General features: G+C 36.1%; 1 protein-coding gene across 16 annotated transcripts in view; it reads right to left on the bottom strand.

The window, feature by feature from the left end:
* The window catches only part of OSBPL8 (oxysterol binding protein like 8), a 152,024-nt gene that overhangs the window by 107,165 nt on the left and 25,197 nt on the right, over nt 1-19,662 (bottom strand). For 6 of the 16 annotated variants that reach the window (XM_036252585.1, XM_036252589.1, XM_036252590.1 and 3 more), the window contains one exon: nt 3,498-3,606. In XM_036252585.1, the coding sequence (XP_036108478.1) occupies nt 3,498-3,520 (23 nt within the window). In that variant the 5' untranslated portion in view covers nt 3,521-3,606. Of the gene's footprint in view, nt 1-3,121; nt 3,187-3,497; nt 3,607-10,387; nt 12,316-15,383; nt 15,434-19,662 lie in introns of those variants that run through there. The other 10 variants (XR_004958357.1, XM_036252578.1, XM_036252580.1 and 7 more) reach the window with 7 other exon arrangements.

Raw genomic sequence — 19,662 nt, 5'->3', positions numbered from 1 at the left:
TAAAGTCAGACTGAGTCCAAGCTTTCACAACTTCACACTAAAACTATTATAATAGTATCTTTATTAAATTTTTTTTTATCCTCACCCGAGGACATTTTTTTTCCTATTTTTTGTTCAGATAGAGTGGGAGGGAGGGAGGGAGGGAGGGAGGGAGGGAGAGAGAGAGAGAGAGAGAGAGAGAGAGAGAGAGAGAGAGAAACATTAACGTGAAAGGGACACATCGAGTGACTGCCACCCATACAACCCAACCAGGGCCGGGGACAAACTGCAACCGAGGTACGTGCCCTTAGCGGGAACGGAACCCGGGTCTCTCTGAGGCTCTAACCGCTGAGCCAAACCGGCCAGGGCTTAATTAATATCTCTATCTCTCCTCCAAATCATTTTATATCCTGTTTCCAGATTCATCTTATCCAACTACATAAAAATATTCTATGACATACCGTTGCCTACAGAACCAAGTTGAAAATCCCTGGTCTGGCTCTCAAAACCTCCACAAATTTAGTCTCTACCTGCCACACTGATCCTGGTTTCTGTGAACACCACCACTCCTTTCTAATCTACCTTAGTCAATTTTTCTACTCATTTTCCCTCAAATAAATCTTGAGCAATTAATTCCCCATTTAGCCTTGCCTCCTGCTATTCTCCCTTCCTAGAATGCTCTTCCTATTCATTTTCAATCTTTAATCCCTATTACCTGTACTATTCAAAAAGTTTATGCTCTTTTAAGAAAGCTCCTCTTACTACCCCAGTGTATAGCAACCACCCAGTTTTCACAGCTTGTGATCTATGCCTTGTTTATATCCCTCACTCAGCACTTAGTAAATGCTGTTATTGCCTTATCAATCTGTCTCTCTACCTAGTCTTCCCAAAAATAGATGTAACTGAAATAAAACATTTGCCCCAATACTCAGGAAGAAAAACTGAGAATCAAAGAAAGTGTAAAGACAAAATTACTGAATAGCCATGGGTTTATTTTTTTTCAGTGTGTTTTTTTTGCCTCTCCTGCCTTCTAATTATTTATCTTTTTGGAGAGAAGTCTTAATATTAATACTTATATTAACAATAACAGTAGATTTCATTTACTGAATGTTTACAAAGTACATAGGTTTGTAACAAACTACAGAAATGATCCCTGAAAGTATAGTATTCGAAGTGCATAGGTTTGTAACAGGCACTTTATATATATTATCTCAATTAAAACTGAAAACAACTCAAAGGTAGATATTACTAATATCTTTTTTTAATAAATGAGGAAACTGGAAACCTGGAGAATTTAATTAATTACTCAGGTTATACAACTGAGCGACAGAGCTCAGATTTTAACACACAGTTAAATGTCTACAGAGCCCATGCTCTTAGCTCACTTCTCTAAATCTAAACAGTAACTAGCTTAGCCATGTAGTTCAAAGGTGACATTTCATAAATGAGTAACTCAAAAGTGGACCTCAAGATTAGTTTCAAATACAGAATATTTCAATACTTCATACTGAAATTATTGGTATTCTCTACAAAATAAGCTACAATATTTCATTGAAGAAATTTAATGAACAGGTAGAAAAAAATGCTCACTGCTTTTTAAATAACTTGCTCCAACCTCTCAATACAACAGAATTTAGGATAAAAAATGATTAAAACTTTATTAATATAGTGCAGGTATTCTGGTATAGAATTTAGTACTATCTATTTAGATATTTTAAAAAGTAACAATACATTTTAAGCAATTCTATTCAGAAAGACAGGTATGTAGTCAATACAGACAGTTCCACCACTTAAATTGTGAGCGTTTAGAGAAGATAATAAACCTCCCTCGACCTATTTCCCTATCTATACAAGTGAGGATAAACAAAAATCTACCTTTAATGGCTGCTATGAAGATAGTCTGACAAACTATAGACTTAGAAAATAGCAACTGTTGTTATCACTAGCATTTTTATTATCACTAAGAGATTTTAAATATTTCAACTAAGAGAACTTAAGATAGTCCATTAGCTTTAAATAAGATGCTATTTATGGAAAAGTAAACACTATATTCTAAGACAGGGCTCTAATCTTAACTTTTTTTCTGAAATTATAGGTAAAATAAAATAACTTACCATCAGTTTTCCATTTACAATCATCATGACAATAACCTTCAAAAATCAAGCTATTGCCCTGGCCAGTTTGGCTCAGCGGTTAGAGCGTCGGCCTGTGGTCCTGAGAGACCCGGGTTCGGTTCCCGCTAAGGGCACGTACCTCGGTTGCAGTTTGTCCCCGGCCCTGGTTGGTCGTGAGGGTGGCAGCCACTCGATGTGTTCCTTTCACATCGATGTTTCTCTCTCTCTGTTCCTCTCTCTCCCTCCCACTCTACCTGAACAAAAAATGGAGGGATGTCCTCTGGTGAAGATTAAAAAAAAAAAAAAAATCAAGCTATTCCCCTGTCCATTTTATTCTCTATTAACAAGTTATCATTTTAAAGTTTAACTTTTTTTTGACCACTTAAGAAACTAAAGCAAGTCTGAAGCAGAAATTCAAGAAAGGTTGGGACCAAATTAATACAGGCAAGCAAAATTGCATTTTGCTGTCAATCATTAGACTGTTCCTACATTTCAGCCTGAACAAAGGACATTCACTAAGTTAAAATTTACAAACATCTCAATATTCTAGTGACTCTCAATTCCATAGCAATGTGAAAGATAGACAATTTGACCTTCACATTATTCCAAAAATACAAATTTGTCAAAGAATCTTCCACCTAACAAATCAGAGCTACCAAACTGACATTTTATGCTGTTAGTATCCTTACTTTTAGGTAATAGAAACCTTCCTAATAAAGAGTATATAAATCAGTATTTAATGGAGTCTCTCAAAAATGCTACAGGAAAATTGAAAATGAAATTATCATGGGACAAAGTTTGTACGATGACAAATCATCATTTAATCTACCCTGCTGGTGGATTTTATTTTTTACTTATTGGTAAGGTATACTTAACCATTAGTCCTACTTATTTATTTTAATTTCCTAATACAATTCAATCACAATCACAAGGCAGCAATGTGTATTAAATCATTATACTTTAATAAAAAGAATATATGTGGCTACTGCTCTTAATTCTTAATTCTTATTCCCTCCGCCTGCTCATACCTTCATGTGATGTAAGATTTGGAGGCATTTAATTTCCTCAATTTAGTGAAATTCTCTTGATTTCCCTAAGGCAGAAAGTTTTTTTGGAAAAACAAACACAAACTATTATATCAGTACATCTTACATTATACGGCTGGGAAGGCAAGGGAAAAGAGGGAGGAGATGGGGCAGAAAAATCAGAAAACTGACTAGATAGTGATCTGACAGGATTTAAACTATCTGTAATTTTCATATCAATCGAGGAATTTAAGTATTATTGCAAAATTATTTTTTTAATTTGTTTTAAATACATTTTTTAAATAAAATCATGGCTTACATCAAACGCTTTATAGCTGTACATGATAGTACCTTATTATGCTGTATTTGAACCACTCACCGAAGTTCGGTCAGGTTCTCCATCTGCCAAACCTGCCTCCATTGTGAAAGAAGATAGGTTTATGCTTCTCTTTCCATTAATGTTTAGCCATCCCGTGAATCTGGAAATCCTACAAAAAGAAAATCGTTATGTATTAGGAGTGGTATAAAATTGTGATAAGTGGAAAATAAAGCATTAAAATTATTAGGAGGGAGAGATCATTTTAGGCTGAGGTTACTGAGAAATCCAATAGTGAAAAAAAAAATCAGATTTTGACATGGCCTTGAAAAATAATAAAGGATCAGAGAAAAATGTTAGAAGAAAATATTCCAAGTGAAGAGAAATAGCAAGAACAGGGTTAAAGAATTGGAATTGTTCAAAATTTGAAGAGGCTTAAATCTGCTTTTAATGAATAATATTAGATATCAGTTTTTTCATTACTACACTGGCAAAAAATAAAGAGTGTGCTAATACCCAACACTGGTGAGCATGAGGAAAACAGGTATTCTCATACATTTTTGTGATATGAATATAAATCATAACATTTTTTTGGAAGACAACTTAAAATACATATGCTTCCATCCAACGATTTCAAAGCTAAGAATTATTCCACATATATACTTCTACAAATGCACAAAGATATATAAATAAACACACCCAACAAAGTAATAGATACGATAGAAAAACTGGAAACAATTAAAGAAAAATTTTTTTTTCTTTATTGATTTTAGAGAGAAAGGGAGAGGGAGAGATAGATAGAAACATCAATGAGAGAGAATATTGACTGGCCTCCTCATACATGCCCCCACTGGGGATTTGGCCCACAACCTGGGCATGTGCCCTGACCGGGAATCGAGCTGGCCACCCCATGGTGCATGGGTCAATGCTCAACCAAACCACACCAGCTGGGCTGGAAACAATCTTAATGTCCATCATTAGGAGCTTGCTTAAACTAGATTACAGACATAAAATGAAATACCATACAGCATTTTAAAAACTGAGATAGATCTAGAGATACTAAACTAGAAAGAAGACCACAAGAACACGAGGTGAAAAAAGCAAATGATAGGACATTACATATAAAATATTCTTTGTGTTTCTATAATTTTCCATTTTTACAACAAACATGTATTAGTTTTATACTTATTTTTATTTTGAAAGTCTTAGAAAATGTTTCATCGAGTCTTTTTCTTTTGAACATTTAAATTAACAAAACCTCCAAGCAGAACTCCTTTAGTAACTACATGTATTCAGAAGTCTCTAATAGTCTCACTAATAATTCTGCCTTAAAATAGCTAACAAAACCAAAACCAACAAATCGGTAGATTTTTAGTCATTTCCTGGAGTTCCAAAAACATTTCTTTTTCTGCAAGTATAAAAGGCATTTCACATATAAATGCCAGTGAAAATACTTTAATTGGGCTTTAAAGGGATGTCATTTGGTTTCTTTGATATAACCAAATAAGGTTAACCCAAGCTAAGCTGACTTTTAACTTAAGTGTATTAAAAAGTTATGTTTACACTATCCTGTACTATATTAAGGGTGCAATAATTTTGTGTTTTAAGAAAACAATGTGCACACCTTAATTAAAAATACTTTATTGCAAAAAAAATGCTAACCATCATCAGAGCCTTCAGCAAGTCATACTCTTTTGGTGGGTGGAGGGTCTTGTCTCAATGTTGATGAAAACACAATACTATATATATAACGGACTATTTTTCATCCATAAAAAAGAAGAAAATCCCACCATTTGTGACAACATGGATGGCCCTGAGGTCATCATCCTAAGTGCAATAAGTCAGACAGAGAAATACAAAGACTATATGATATCACTTATATGTGGAATCTCAGAAAACTGAACTCATAGAAACAGAGGGTAGAATAATGGTTGCCAAGGCTGGTGGGGTTGGGGGTGGTGGTGCAAATAGAAAATGTTTGTCAAAGGGGACAAAATTCCAGTTATAAAATGAATAAGTTCTGGGGGATCTAGTGTATAGCATGGCAACTTAATTAGTAATACTGTATTATGTATCTGAAGTTGCTAAGAGAGTTGATCTTAAATGTTCTCACCACAGAAAGGAAACAGTAATTAGATCAGATAATGGAAATTTTACTAACCCTATTGTGGTAACCATTTTGCAATATATCGGTGTATCGAATCATCACATTGTACATATATTAAGCTTATACAAGTATATGTCAATTATATCTCAATAAAAAAATAAACCCAAGAAATTAAAGATCAAAAAAGAATGTAACATACACTTCCTCACTCTATGTATTACAATGCATTGTAATTATTTGTCCTTACGATCCAATTCACCCCAAGGACAGAGACTGTTTAACTGCTCTGACTATCCAGCACTAATTCATGGTAGACATTTAATAAAATTATTTGCACTGAATTAATACTGTCAACTCAGTTAGCTATATGAATAAATAAAAAAATCCAAAACAGCAGTTCAATGAAAAACAGGAAGTCACTTCTACCAAATGTCTGGCAAGGTATGAAACAAATTCCATTTCCCATCATCTCTGGACCAAGCACTAATATACATTATTCATAAAATTTATCGTATATAAACCTTAATATCTATTGTTGCTCCACCATCAATTATATATCATTTATAGGGCTCAAAACAAATTTATCAAATATTTATTTAAACCTTGTCATGTAAAAGACACTCTTCTAGATTCTGCACATAGAGAACAATACACATCATTCCTATCCTAACCAAGAGACAGCAAAACAAACTGGCTAGTATACTACAATGTAATGAGCCTACGACAAAGGTATGTACTACATGATGTTACCTACAGCAGTACATAAGGATATTAAACCCAGACTTCTGGCAGTGGTAGAGTGAAAATACCCCCTCAAAAAAACAAAAAACAAATAGTCCTTGCAAAATCCCTTTGTATTAAAAACAAACAAATTAACTACCAGAAGTAGAATATGTAAATAAACCTAACTAGGATTAATGCAGAACCTTTCATAAATATTTATAAACAAATGGATTTTTTTTAAAGTTCTTTTTCTTTATTGATATTTAGAGACAGTGGAAGGGAGAAGAAGAGATAGAAACATCAATGAGAGAGAACATCCACTGGCTGCCTCCTGCATGCCCCCCTCTGGAGATTTGGCCCACAACCTGGGCTTGTGCCCTGACAGGAAATTGAACCGGAGACCTCTTGGTGCATGAGTCGATGCTCAACCACTAAGCCACATCGGCTGGGCTCAAATGACTTTCTTAACTTATGCAGTCAATTTTGAACTTGTTTACTTTTCTTTTTTGAGATTCATCTATTTGGTTTTAGACTTAGTAACAAACAAAACTAGTTTACATTATCTTCCAAGAGATATATAATTCTACAAAAGAATAAAGAACTGAAGTAATTTAAGATAAATTACTACACAGTTTATAATTTTTCTTTAAAAATATGTGTGGAAAAGGAGTAAATAGAAAGGTAATTTCCTAGTTTCAAATTAAACTTTGGTTACAACAAGAGTCTATCATATATATAACTCAATGGACATTTTTCAGAGAAAAAGTATTTATGAATAGTGAAACATAACTCAAAATAATATAAGTTTTCCTAAAGGTATCAAGCTAACCTACAGAAAGGTACATAAGACCCCTCTTACTATATATTTATCCTTGCCCCTTGAAACCTCAAGAGTAGGAAAAAAATCATTCTAAAGTGAAATACATACAGCTCTTTGTGTTTTCAAAGAAACAGCAAAGTAATATATAGAAACAATAACTAACCAAGTAGAACCAGACCCCAGAACCCAGTCTGTGGTCTCTAAATATCACTTCTCATTAAAAGACACCAGGTCTTCTTGGAGAAATGGCATATATCCAAGTTTAAGAAAACAAACGTACAAGGTAAGCCTAGTGTATCTTGTATTCCAGTGCCTTACATATATAAGCAAAAAAGTTATCAAAGATGCCTTAAGTCATATAATGAAGACTCAGGTGTCAGCTTGTGGGAGTCCCTAAAGCCAAAGATGAGACAACCTTGTGGAGAAAATTTATATCTATAAAAGGCAGTTTGAAAATCAAAGAGATGATCATCACTTCAAAAAAATGGAAAAAAGAAGCAAGTTAAACCTAAGAAAGTAAAAGGAAGCAAAGAGCAGAAATAAATGACATCAAAACATCAAAAACTAAAAAACAAATTGAAAATCAACAAAGTCAAAAGTTAGTTCTTAGAAAAGAAAAAAATGAACAAATGCCAGGTAAGACTAAGCAAGGAAAAAAAGAGCAGAAATAACCAATATTATGAATGATAAAGGAGAAATCATAACTAATTCTCCAAACTTTTAATACATCCTAAGAGGAAATTAAAAATAATACTATACCAATAAATTTGAAAATGTATAAGAAATAGACAAATTCCTAGAAAAATTCAACTTACTAAAACATATACAAGAAGAAACAGAAAATCAAAATAGTCCTATTGAATCCATAATAAAAACTTGTCCATAAAGAAAATTCCCATTGTAGATTACTTCACTAGTGAATTTTACCCAACACTGGGGTGTGAAAGCAATAGAAATCTTATGGAAATTTTTTTTTAGAAAAGAAAAAAATGAAGGAACACTACCCAAATAGTTTTATAAGGCCAGCATAAACCTGATATAAAACTAGACAAGGATTTTAAAGACAGGAAAATTATGACTCAAGACATGGATGTCAAAATCCTAGAGTATCTGAAAACCAAATCTAGTTATATGTAAAAGGGATCAAGTTAATAATAATCAAGTTAAATTTATCTGTTAAAAAAAAAAAAATCGATATAACCCACCACATTATAACAAAGGAGAAAAATCACATGTTCATTGTAATAGATTATAAAAAAGAATTTGATATCATTTATACCCACTCATAATAAAAACTCTTCTCAAGCTATACAGAGAAGGAAACCTCCTTAATCAAATAAAATATCACAATATGAAATGTTGAATGCTTTCAAAGGTGGAAAATTATTTCTTGAACACAAAGAACTAATAATATAAAAACTGATAAAGTACATTAAAAGGAACTTCAATTCGTCAAAAGACATAAAGCCAATGAAAAGGCAAGATGCAGTGTATAAGCAAGTTGCCACACATGATAGACAAATGACTCATATTCATACTAGTATAAAGAACTTCTATAAATCAATAAGAAAGATATGTAACCCAATAGAAAGAAAATAAGGAAGACACTTGAATAGGTGTTTCACAAAAGAGTTCACTCAAATAGCCAACAACTATATGAAACAGAGCTCTAAGAACCCATAAGAATAACTGGAATTAAGAAGACTGACAATACCAAGTATTGGTAAGACATAGAAGAATAAAACCTCATACACTGATGACTGGGAGTAGTACGTTAGTACAACCATTATGGAAAACAGGCCTTATCTTTCCTCTAAAGTTGAATATATACAGATCCAAAGATAACAGCAATTACACTCTCAAATTATATATATATATATATATATATACATAAAATATATACACACACACCAATATTTGAAAAAATGCATTCACAATCACACCAAGAAATACATACAGAAATATTCATAGCAATATTATTTGTAATAGCCAAAATCTATAGGGGAGGCCATGTTCATTAACAATAGAAGATACAAACAATTGTGGTAAATTCAAACAATGGAATATAATACACCAAAAGGAAACTATAATTATATAGATTGCTCTCATCAGTAGAATATTATTATCTTATATAACAAGTATATATAATATAATCCAATCTACATAGGGTTCAAAAATAAGACAAATTAATCAATGGCACAGAAATCCAGATAATGGTTTATCTTTGAGGAGGATGGATTAGGTAATGACAAGGATGGAACAAAGGTTCCTGAATGCTATCAACGTTACATTTCTTGACCTAGTCAGAGCTTTTATAAGGGTTGGCTTTGTAACAATACAATGAACTCTACATTTATTGTACATGTGTAAAAATGTGCTTTCTTTATAATAAAAAAAAAATCATTCTAAGGCAAAAGTAATTTAAATAAGAGGTTAGGTGGAGAATGGGGTAAAAGTCCTTTTAGAATTCTCAAACTCTAAATTTCTGATTAAATCAGTGGCCCACTATATCTAATACAATATGCTATAATATATTAGATGACAGTTTAGCATTCTTATAGCACAGTGAGTTGATGCCCTAATTCTATTCAATGCCTATGTGTACACTTTTTTAAAAATATGTTTTTATTGATTTTTAGATAGAGAGGGAGAGACACAGAAACATGGATCGGCTGCCTCCTGCATATCCCCTTCTGGGGATCAAGCCTGCAACCTGAGCATGTGCCCTGACAGGGAATTGAACCGGTGACCTCTTGTTGCATGGGAAGACTCTCAATCCACTGAGCCACATTGGCCAGGCCAGAAATACTATTTAAATACAATCACTTTGTACTGCATCAGCTAATATGCTAGAGTAGAAGATAATTCTGATCTTCACACTGAATTCTACTGCAGAAATGCAAAGTAAGGTGACAACATAAAAGCAGTCAATAGAAAAAAAATAAAGCTAAAGACTAATCATTTCCATGCTCTCTAGAATATGTTTCTGGAGATAATTTTAAAATCTCATGTGAGGTGGGGAAAATATTTTAGGCTAATTACCTAACATAAATGAAATTTTCATTATTAAGATAAATTAATAGTGTGTTTATCAAATATACATGACAAACATTAAACATAAATATTATCTATTTATTAATGTATGTACTCATTTATAGTCTTCCATCACCTGGTACTTATACTAATTGTTTTAAGAATGGGAATTAATATCTCTATAATTGTATATACAATACAGAGAGGTAATAATTGCTCAAATAGACTACATTGATAGAAACAAGAATCACAGTTTTCCCTCTCACTTACCTCCCACACACCATCCTGTAACACATCTCAGAGAAAACAACTTTAAACAAAAGGCTACAAGAAAAAAATATGGATAATTTTATTGTTTTGGAAAGCTTTGTTGGGAACTTCTTGGCATGAACCAATATTCCAAATGTTTTTAAGTTAACTTGAAAAGTACATACTAATATCACACTAGTTTTAAAAAAGCAGCAGACAAGAGCAAAGGGACTCCATCTATCCTCTGGTGCAGAGTTGTTTCCTTCTCTGTGCACGCAAACTGCTTTTAGTACAGAACAGAGCACATTATATTTCTAAATGTGTTTCAATATCTGCTTCTGCCATTTAGATCCAAAGCTCCATGACAGACAGTTTACACCAATTAATGAGTTCCTGGTAAGTACCAAGCATTCTGCTACCTTCCAAAGAACCAAAGTGTACAAAATATACATGGTCCATGACTTCATGTAAAGTCCATGAAGCTTCTCATACAAAGTGATGTTTTAAGTTGAGATCTAAAGGATGAGTGGCAGTTACCTAAACAAAAGAATAGCAAGAAACACATTCCAAGTAGAGAACGTGCATAAACTCTAAGGCAGGAAGCCACTCCTATATTCTTGTGTGTCCAGTAGCACTGCACCCTGCATAGTAGATACATTACATTAGTGATAATGAGATAATGGGGGGGGGGGGGTGGTGAGCAGATGAAAATACGGGAGAGAAAAAAATTACATGTATATAAGATCAGTCCTATTTCACCCAATTTTTTATATTTTGAATTTGACAATTCACATTTAAACATGCTGTTTAATTAAACCTTTTAAAGAAATTTAACAAACCACTGGTGAGGGTCCATTCAGTAGCTGCTTCTCTTAGGCACAAGAAGAAGAAAGAGAAGCAATTAGAGAGTGTAAACATTTCTCTTCTATAGAACAAGAAAGTTCTCAAAAGAATAATGTGTTGCACAGAAAGAGCAAATTATTTTTGAGAAAAACATCACTTTACTTACCTGCTATTCTCTTCCTTCAAGCATTTCTTGTACTTTAAGAATGCACCATCAGGGTCCAAATCTGTCTTATAACCCACTAAATCAGCACTTAACACGGTGTGAATGATAATATCCTTAACTGTTCATAAAATGCACCATGGGTTTTCACAGTAGCCAAAAACTGAATTCCTAATTATACAAACATGTTTTGACCGCAAAGAAGTGTAAATAACAAGACTAATGATTCTGCCTACCAAAACAAGTATATTAAAAAGTGGCGTGTGATACTCTGATTTCTCTTCAGATTGTATAAATCTTCAGCCTTTTAAAGAGTGGTATGTGGCAACTTCCAGCAAGATGGTGGCATAGGTAACCGTGGTACCCGCTTCCTCCCACAACCACATCAAAATTACAACTGAACTACAGAACAAACATCATGCAGAACCACCTGGAATTTGGATGAATGGAAATCCTACAACTAGGAAATTAAAGAAGAAGCCACAGTGATACTGGTAGGAGGATCCCAGCCCCACACCAAGGCCCCCACCCCAGAGTTCCAGTGCCAGGAAGAGAAGTCCCCATAACTCTGGCTATAAAAGCCAACAGGGATTAAGGCTGAGGGAGATGGAGGTCTGCTGGAGTCCCAGGAAGTTCCTCTTAGAGTCCCATGCACAGACTTGCTCAGTTCACTCCCTCTGAGCTCCAGAGATGGGGCAGCAGCGTAAGAGGCAACAGAAACATATGAGAAACTGAACTGCCCAGCATCAGAGCAAGAGCTGGGGTAGGGAGAGGTCAGCTTTCTTCCCAGACAGAAGTACTGGAAGAGACACTTCTTTGATGAGCCCTCTCCCTATAGAGCCAGCAGGTGGGCACCATATCTGAGACTTGATCAGCCAGCCTGGTTCACAATGTTTGCCCCGCCCTGGTGATTCCTTGAGGCACTGCCCCTTCTAACTTTCAGGTCCACCCAAGCTGTTTTCAGTGGCTTTTCCATACAAATGGCCTGTCTTGGCTCATGCTTCAGATTTTCCTAAAATCTCTCAAACAAGCAGCATATAGCCTCCAAGCCCAGCACAAGTAGCAGCCATCTGCAGATCACTTTATAGCTTATGCCGGGTGACCCCAGGCAGGACAAAGGCAGCAGCTGACCTTGGCCTGCACTTCCTGGGAGGCCCCAGAGCCAGCACACCCAATGGATAGATAGCTTCAGACCAGCATCATCACCCAACCACCACCCCCATAAGCAACACATTCAAGGGGAGAACTCAGTGGGTACCAGAGTCCCATGGAAGTAAGTCTTGCCCTGAGGAGTGGCCCCTGCACAGCTAGCTGATCATCCTCCATGGTGGCCGGATGTTGGTGGTCAGTACTGCAGACAGCCCTTGCAGCTGACCAACCTGGCGATAAATGCCTCCCACTGACATGCCAACAGCAATTAAGGTTCAACTACAAGAGCTCACATAGGGAAGAGGGTGCACCTCAAATGCCCAGCTTGGATGATCAGAGAGGCTGTGCCACTGGACCCTACAGAACACCTACCACATTAAGCTACCCTAGCAAGCCTAGGAGATATAGCAATTCTGCCTAAGACATAGAAATAAACACACGGAGGCTGCCAAAATGAGGAGACAAAGAAATATGTCGCGCCCTGGCCGGTTTGGCTCAGCGGTTAGAGCGTCGGCCTGCGGTCTGGAGAGACCCGGGTTCGGTTCCCGCTAAGGGCACGTACCTCGGTTGCAGTTTGTCCCCGGCCCTGGTTGGTCGTGCAGGTGGCAGCCGCTCGATGTGTCCCTTCACATCGATGTTTCTCTCCTCTCTCTCTGTTCCTCTCTCTCCCTCCCACTCTACCTGAACAAAAAAATGGAAAAATGTCCTCGGGTGAGGATAAAAAAATAAATAAATAAATAAATAAAAGAAATATGTCGCAAATGAAAAACAGAACTCCAGAAAAGGAACTAAACAAAATGGCGACATGAAATCTACTAGATGCAGAGTTCAAAACACTGGTTATAAGGACGCTCAATGAACTTAGTGAGAACATCAACAGCATAAAAAAGAACAAGTCAGAAATAAATAGTACACTAACTGAAATAAAGAATATTACAGGGAATAACAGTAGAGTAGATGAAGCTGAGAATCAAATCAGCCATTTGGAATATAAGGAAACAAAAAACACTCAATCAGAATAACAAAAAATAATAATAATAATAATCCAAATAAATGAGGATAGTGTAAGGAGCCTCTGGGACAACCAACATTCAAGAATACCAACATTCACATCATAGCAGTGCTAAAAGGAGAAGAGAGAGCAAAAAAATTGAAAACCTATTTTAAAAAATAATGACAAAAACATTTCCTAACCAGAAAGCACAGAGTCTCAAACAAAATAAACTCAAAGAGGCCCAAACCAAGACACATCATAATTAAAATACAAAAGGTTAAAGACAGAGAGACTCTTAAAAGCAGCAAGAGAAAAGCAGTTAGTTACCTATAAGGGAGCTCCAATAAGCCCTGGCAAAGTGGCTCACTTGGTTGGAGCATGAGCATGTACACCTAAAGGTTGCAGATTCCATTCCCAGTCAAGGCACACACCTAGGTTACAAGTGTGATCCCTGGTTGGGCGCATGTGGGAGGTAGCCAATCGATGTTTCTCTCTCTCCCTCCCTTCCTGTCTTTCTAAAAATCAGTAAAAACATATCCTCAAATGAGAAGTAAAAAAAAAAAAAAAAAGACTGTCAGCTGGCTCCTCAACAGAAACTTTGGAGGCCAGAAGGGACTGGTTGTTACAGAACAGTCATGGGAATGTAAAGTAAAGCCAGGAGGTTAGAGATTTGCTGGGATTATCACTTATTAAATTATATAATGTCTAATCACTGAGGTGTATACCTGAAACTAATACAGTAATGTATGTCAGCTGTAACTGAAAATAAAAATAATTTTTAAATGGGGGTAAAAATTAAGAGAGAGGATCCACCTAAGAGAGGGAAAAGGGAATTTCCAAGATGATGCTAGGGATGTGCCAGGACAACAATAAGCAGTAGGTCGAGAGAGCAACCAGCCCAGAAAGATGCGGCTGCAGGGAGATATGTCTGAGGAATAAAAGAAAGAAAAGAAGCTGAAAACTGAGAAATAATCTGATGTGTCTGATCACAGTAAGAGGAATTTAATGACTCTATTGGAGAGGAGTTGGTGATATGTACATAAAAATTAAGGAACTGAAAAACTGAGGCAACTATCAACTCTAGGGGGGAAAATGAATCAAAAGAAAGGAAATAATCAGCAGCAGTATCAACCATATAGCTCAGTGAATAATACTTAATCATAGCATTATTATATAACATAAACATTAATATCAATGTAACCAAAATGTGTGATATAACCATATTAGGGAGATGGGGGAGCAATAATATGGCTAGGGTGATATGAGTGCTACATCCTTATCTTTAATAATAAGAGACCAATAGAAAATAACTAGAATAGAAAAAATAGTCATATAGACACTTTAAAATTGAAAGTTTGCCTCTGGTAGGGAGAACTTGGAGGTGGGGAGGTGAGACAGGGAATTGCTATTTTTCATTGTAAGTTTTGTGTTGTTTTTATAAAAGTAGATATGAAATTTAAAATAAAAATAAATAAGTGACATGTGGCAAATGTGGGGAAATTGGAATCACTGTGCTCTCTTGGTGTGGAAAACAATATGGTGGTTCCTCAAAAAATTAAAAATAGAATGACCACAGTATCCAGCAATTCCACTTCTGGGTATATCCCCGAAAGAATTGAAAGCAGAGTCTTGAACAGATATTTATACACCCATGTTCATAGCAGCACTATTCACAATAGTTAAAATGTGTCTGCTGACGAATGAATAAGCAAAATATGATAAACACAGACAATAAAATATTACTCGCTTTTAAAAAGAAGAAAAATCTGACACATACTACTACAGAGATGAACCCTGAGGACATTATGCTAAGTGAAATAAGCAAGTCAAAAAAACATATACTGTATGACTCTATTCATATGATATACCTAGAGTAGTCAAAATCGAAGAGATAAAGTAGAATGGTGGTTGCCAGGAGCTGAAAGAAGGAGAAATAGGTAGTTATTGTTTAATGGCATAGTTTCAGTTTTACAAGACAAAGAGTTCTGGAGATGAAAGGTGGTAATAGTTGCACAACACATGAACATACTTAAATGAACTGAATTTAGACTTAAAAATACTTAAGGCAGTAAATTTTATTACCACATTTTTTTTTTTTACTTGGGGGGAAGTGGTATGAAGTTTTCCTATTTAGAAATACTATAATTCGAGATCAGATTCAAGACATATCAACTTTCCACAACAATGACAAATCTGTCTAGTTCTGTTTAGAAATAAATCTATTATTACAGTGGCATTGTGACCCCTTCTCCATGATGCACTAGTTATTCACATAGAATCTGAATCCTTTAAGTTAATTTTGTTCCATTTGTGAGCAAATGACCCTGCCCTTCCTATAATAGGTTAAATTTTAAATCTTTCAAGTAAGTTAGACCATAAATTTGCTGCTTCTTAAGGACCACCCATAAATTCAGTAGTTCTAGAACTCTTGCAATTTTAAAAGAGAAAAAAGTGCCTACATAAAATCCAACTAGAACACCTGAAAAAAACAAAAAACTGATACGGTTAAGGCACATGGGCATGATCTTAAGCCAATGTTTTATTTATTTGAACTTTAGAATGTCTATTTTAAAATTGGAAACAAAACAACTCAGGATCACAACAAAATTAATTCCAGATCAAATAAGACAAATATTTTAGGTCAAATTATGAGGTGGGATTGAAAATACAATATTGACTTAATATATTAAGAAATAACTTATCTTTGCGGATGCATAAGAAATATTGAAAAATGGCCAAATGTAATAATATTTTCAATATTTGAAAAAAATTAAAATTATACAGAGAAAAAAATTATAAAAGAAAAACAAAACATAACATTAATAATTATAATGTATAAAGAATCCCTTAAAGCATATCAGATCTTAAGACCCATTTATTTAATGAATTAATATTTTTCAGTACATACTATGTACCAACCACTGTTCTAGGAACTTAAGAATTAGTCAGAAAAAGTGATTATTTTTATTATCTTAGGGATGTGTAAGGGGGAGTTACTGACCAGAAGGGGGCATGAAAGAGTTAGAAATGTAATATACCTTGACTGCAGTGGTAGTGACCAGGGTGTATTTTTGTAACATTCACTGAGCTGCACACTTATGATTTGTGCATTTTAGTGTATGTAAGTTGTACGTCAATTTTTTTGTGACAGCTCATTTGTGTTGCCTTCCACAGTTGCTAACTATTCCTCTATATACTACTTCAATTTGAATTCAAAGAACCTTAACACATATTTCTGGCATAGCAGAAGAGTACTACATGTTTCACTGTGATGGCAGATGTTTTAAATAACCCAAGAGGAAAAAAAAGATGTAAATTTATAGTCAAATACTAAATTACATCATTGGATTCTATTCGTCAACATACAGCTCAAAACTATTAACTGAATTTTTTTCAAATGCTTATTTCTCTAGCAGCCAGATAATTATGCTGCCAGATGTGAACCTAACCATTTTACTCTGTATCAGAGTTACTCAGCAGTCATTGGTTTACCAACTTCACAATTTTTTATATACACTAGTACCATACAGTTATTTAAAAAATTTTAATCATGCCCTGGCAGGTTTGGCTCAGCAGTTAAAGCATCAGCCTGCAGACAAGAGAGTCCCGGGTTCGGTCCCTGCAAAGGACTCGTAACTCGGTTGCAGTTTGTCCCCAGCCCCGGTTGGGGTCGTGTGGGTGGCAACCAATGGATGTGTCTCTCTCACATCGATGTTTCTCTCTCTCTCTTCCCCCTCTCTCCCTCCCACTCTATCTGAAGATAAATGCAAAAATGTCCTCAGGTGAGGATAAAAAGAAAAAATAAAGTACAGTTAGTGCTTTACCTGAAAGATAAAGAGAAACACAGAGAGAAATACAGAATTGCCTTAGAACAGCCTGTTCATCCCTGTCTACTTCATGACTATCCAGTACAACACCCTATAACATTTCATCTTATACTATCATAAGTGTTATTGTTAATAATAGATCAATTCAACGGTGATTCACAGGCCATTCCTAAAAGCATTTTTGCAAATGTCTACTGAGAGACGTGATTAGCAAAATGTTCTATATGCTTTTAAACGATCTGAAGAATACTGATATATATATAAACCACACTTTGTCAAGTCCAGTCTTAATTACTGAATGCCTTCTGCATTAAAGTTAACCATCACCCAGAAAGACTCAGGGACCAAAATAATGGCACAGGAGTCCCCAAGCGCCATCCTCCAATAAGGGTAACAGTTAGATGGCTATCCTTGAACAAAACAGCTTTGGGAAAGACCTGCAGTCCACTAAAACTTCAGCAACACAATGAAACAAAAATAAGAACTGATGCACAAAAAAGGGAAGGAAGAGAGCTTCATTTTGCCTGCATAGCTCACTGACTGCACCCGCTTCCCCCCCAACACACACACAGCAAGCAATCAGCCTCTCCACCCTTAGAGGTATTGCACAAAAGACCTGCTTTTATTTCATCCCATGCAGAAAGCAGCAAAGCTGAGACACAGCGACATAACTAGGAACAAGGAAGAAAAGCAAAGGCTACTAATAGTAGCCATGCAGTGGGAGCAACCACAGTTCCCAGTGACCTACTCTGCAGAGGACCCTAGTAACTCTCTACACTGGAAAAATCAAAAGCCAGCCCAGCTGCCACAGACCACCCACCAGACTACCCGTAGATTTCACCAGCTTTTGTCCCACAGGTATTTGCATTCACATCAGTTGCCTTCCCCGCTCCTTCCCCTCACCTGTCCCCACTGGAGCCTGGGGACCTGCACCAGCAACCAGCCTAGACCTCTGTCTGAGCTGCACAAGTGCAAGACAAGACGTCCGCTTAGACCTCCATTGCCGTGCATATGCTCAGGACTAGCCTCTCCATCTGTGCTTGCATGCCACTGACCTGATGCCTGGTACCAACCAGCCTCCAGGCTGTGTGCATGACCAGGAGGAGAATGTGTAAGCCACGAAAGAGCCAACAGCCAGGATCACCATAGCTGCTTGTAGGTCCAGATCAGGTCCTATCTTCAGTCACTGGCCTGTACCACTGCGCTCACCGGCAGCTAGCCCCTCCAGCTGTGCACCTGCATCACTAGCCTTCACTGCTATGCACCCATGTTGAGATGCAGCAGCCGTGATACTACATGCCTACAGCCAAGGCTCCCACAGCTGTCTGCCTGCCCTGATCCCCATCACTATACGTGTGTTTGCAATCACACCTGCCACTACACAGGTGCTTGCAGCTGGCCCCCACACCTGAGTATGTGCACAACACTAGTTTCAGTCACTACCACTATTTGCCCTGAAACCTAGCTGCTAGACCTGGAGGTACTAGAGGGCTCCAATAGCCCTGGAAACCTCTGTGGATCCCCCACAGTGGTAGCCAAATACCACATACTTGTTGATGCTATGTACCCCAACGGCCTGAGCCAGTGATACACCATGTCCCCTGAGAAACTACCTACAAATAAATTTAACCAACGAAGTGACAGATCTAAACACTAAAAATTAAGACAGTGAACAAAAAAATAGAAGACACAAATAAACAAAAATATCCCATGTTCATAGATCAGAAGAGTTAATACTGTTAAATGTCTATATTATCCAAAGTCATCTATAGATTCAGTGCAACCTTCCATCAAAATTCAAAAGGCATTCTTCACAGAAAGAGAAAAAACAATCCTAATATTCATATGAAACCACAAAAGACTCCAAATAGCCAAAGCAGTCTTAAGAAAAAAGAACAGAGCTGGGGGCATCACACTTCCTCTTTTCAAACAATATTACAAAGCTATAGTAATTTAAATAGTATGCCACTGGCATAAAACAAACACACCAATCAATGGAACAGAACAGAGTGTTCAGCAATAAACTCACACATGTATAGTCAACTAAAATTTGTCAAGGAGGCTAGGAATACTCAATGGAGAAAGAACAGTTTCTTTAATAAATACTGTTGGGAAAACTGCATAGCAACATTCAAGAGAATGAAACTGGATCCTTATCTTACACCGTACACAAAAATAAACTCAAAATGGATGAAGGACTTAAACTTAAGATCTGAAACCATAACATTCCTAGAAGAAAATACAAGGAAAAAGCTCCCTGACATCGGTCTTGGCAATGATTTTTGGATATGACACCAAAGCACTAGCAACACAAGCAAAA

Source organism: Molossus molossus, unplaced genomic scaffold (genome assembly GCF_014108415.1).
Source record: "Molossus molossus isolate mMolMol1 unplaced genomic scaffold, mMolMol1.p scaffold_m16_p_10, whole genome shotgun sequence".
In the NCBI taxonomy this organism is placed as follows: Eukaryota; Metazoa; Chordata; class Mammalia; order Chiroptera; family Molossidae; genus Molossus; species Molossus molossus.
Note: the sequence above shows the minus strand (reverse complement) of the source record. Positions and strands in the feature narration are given on the sequence as shown.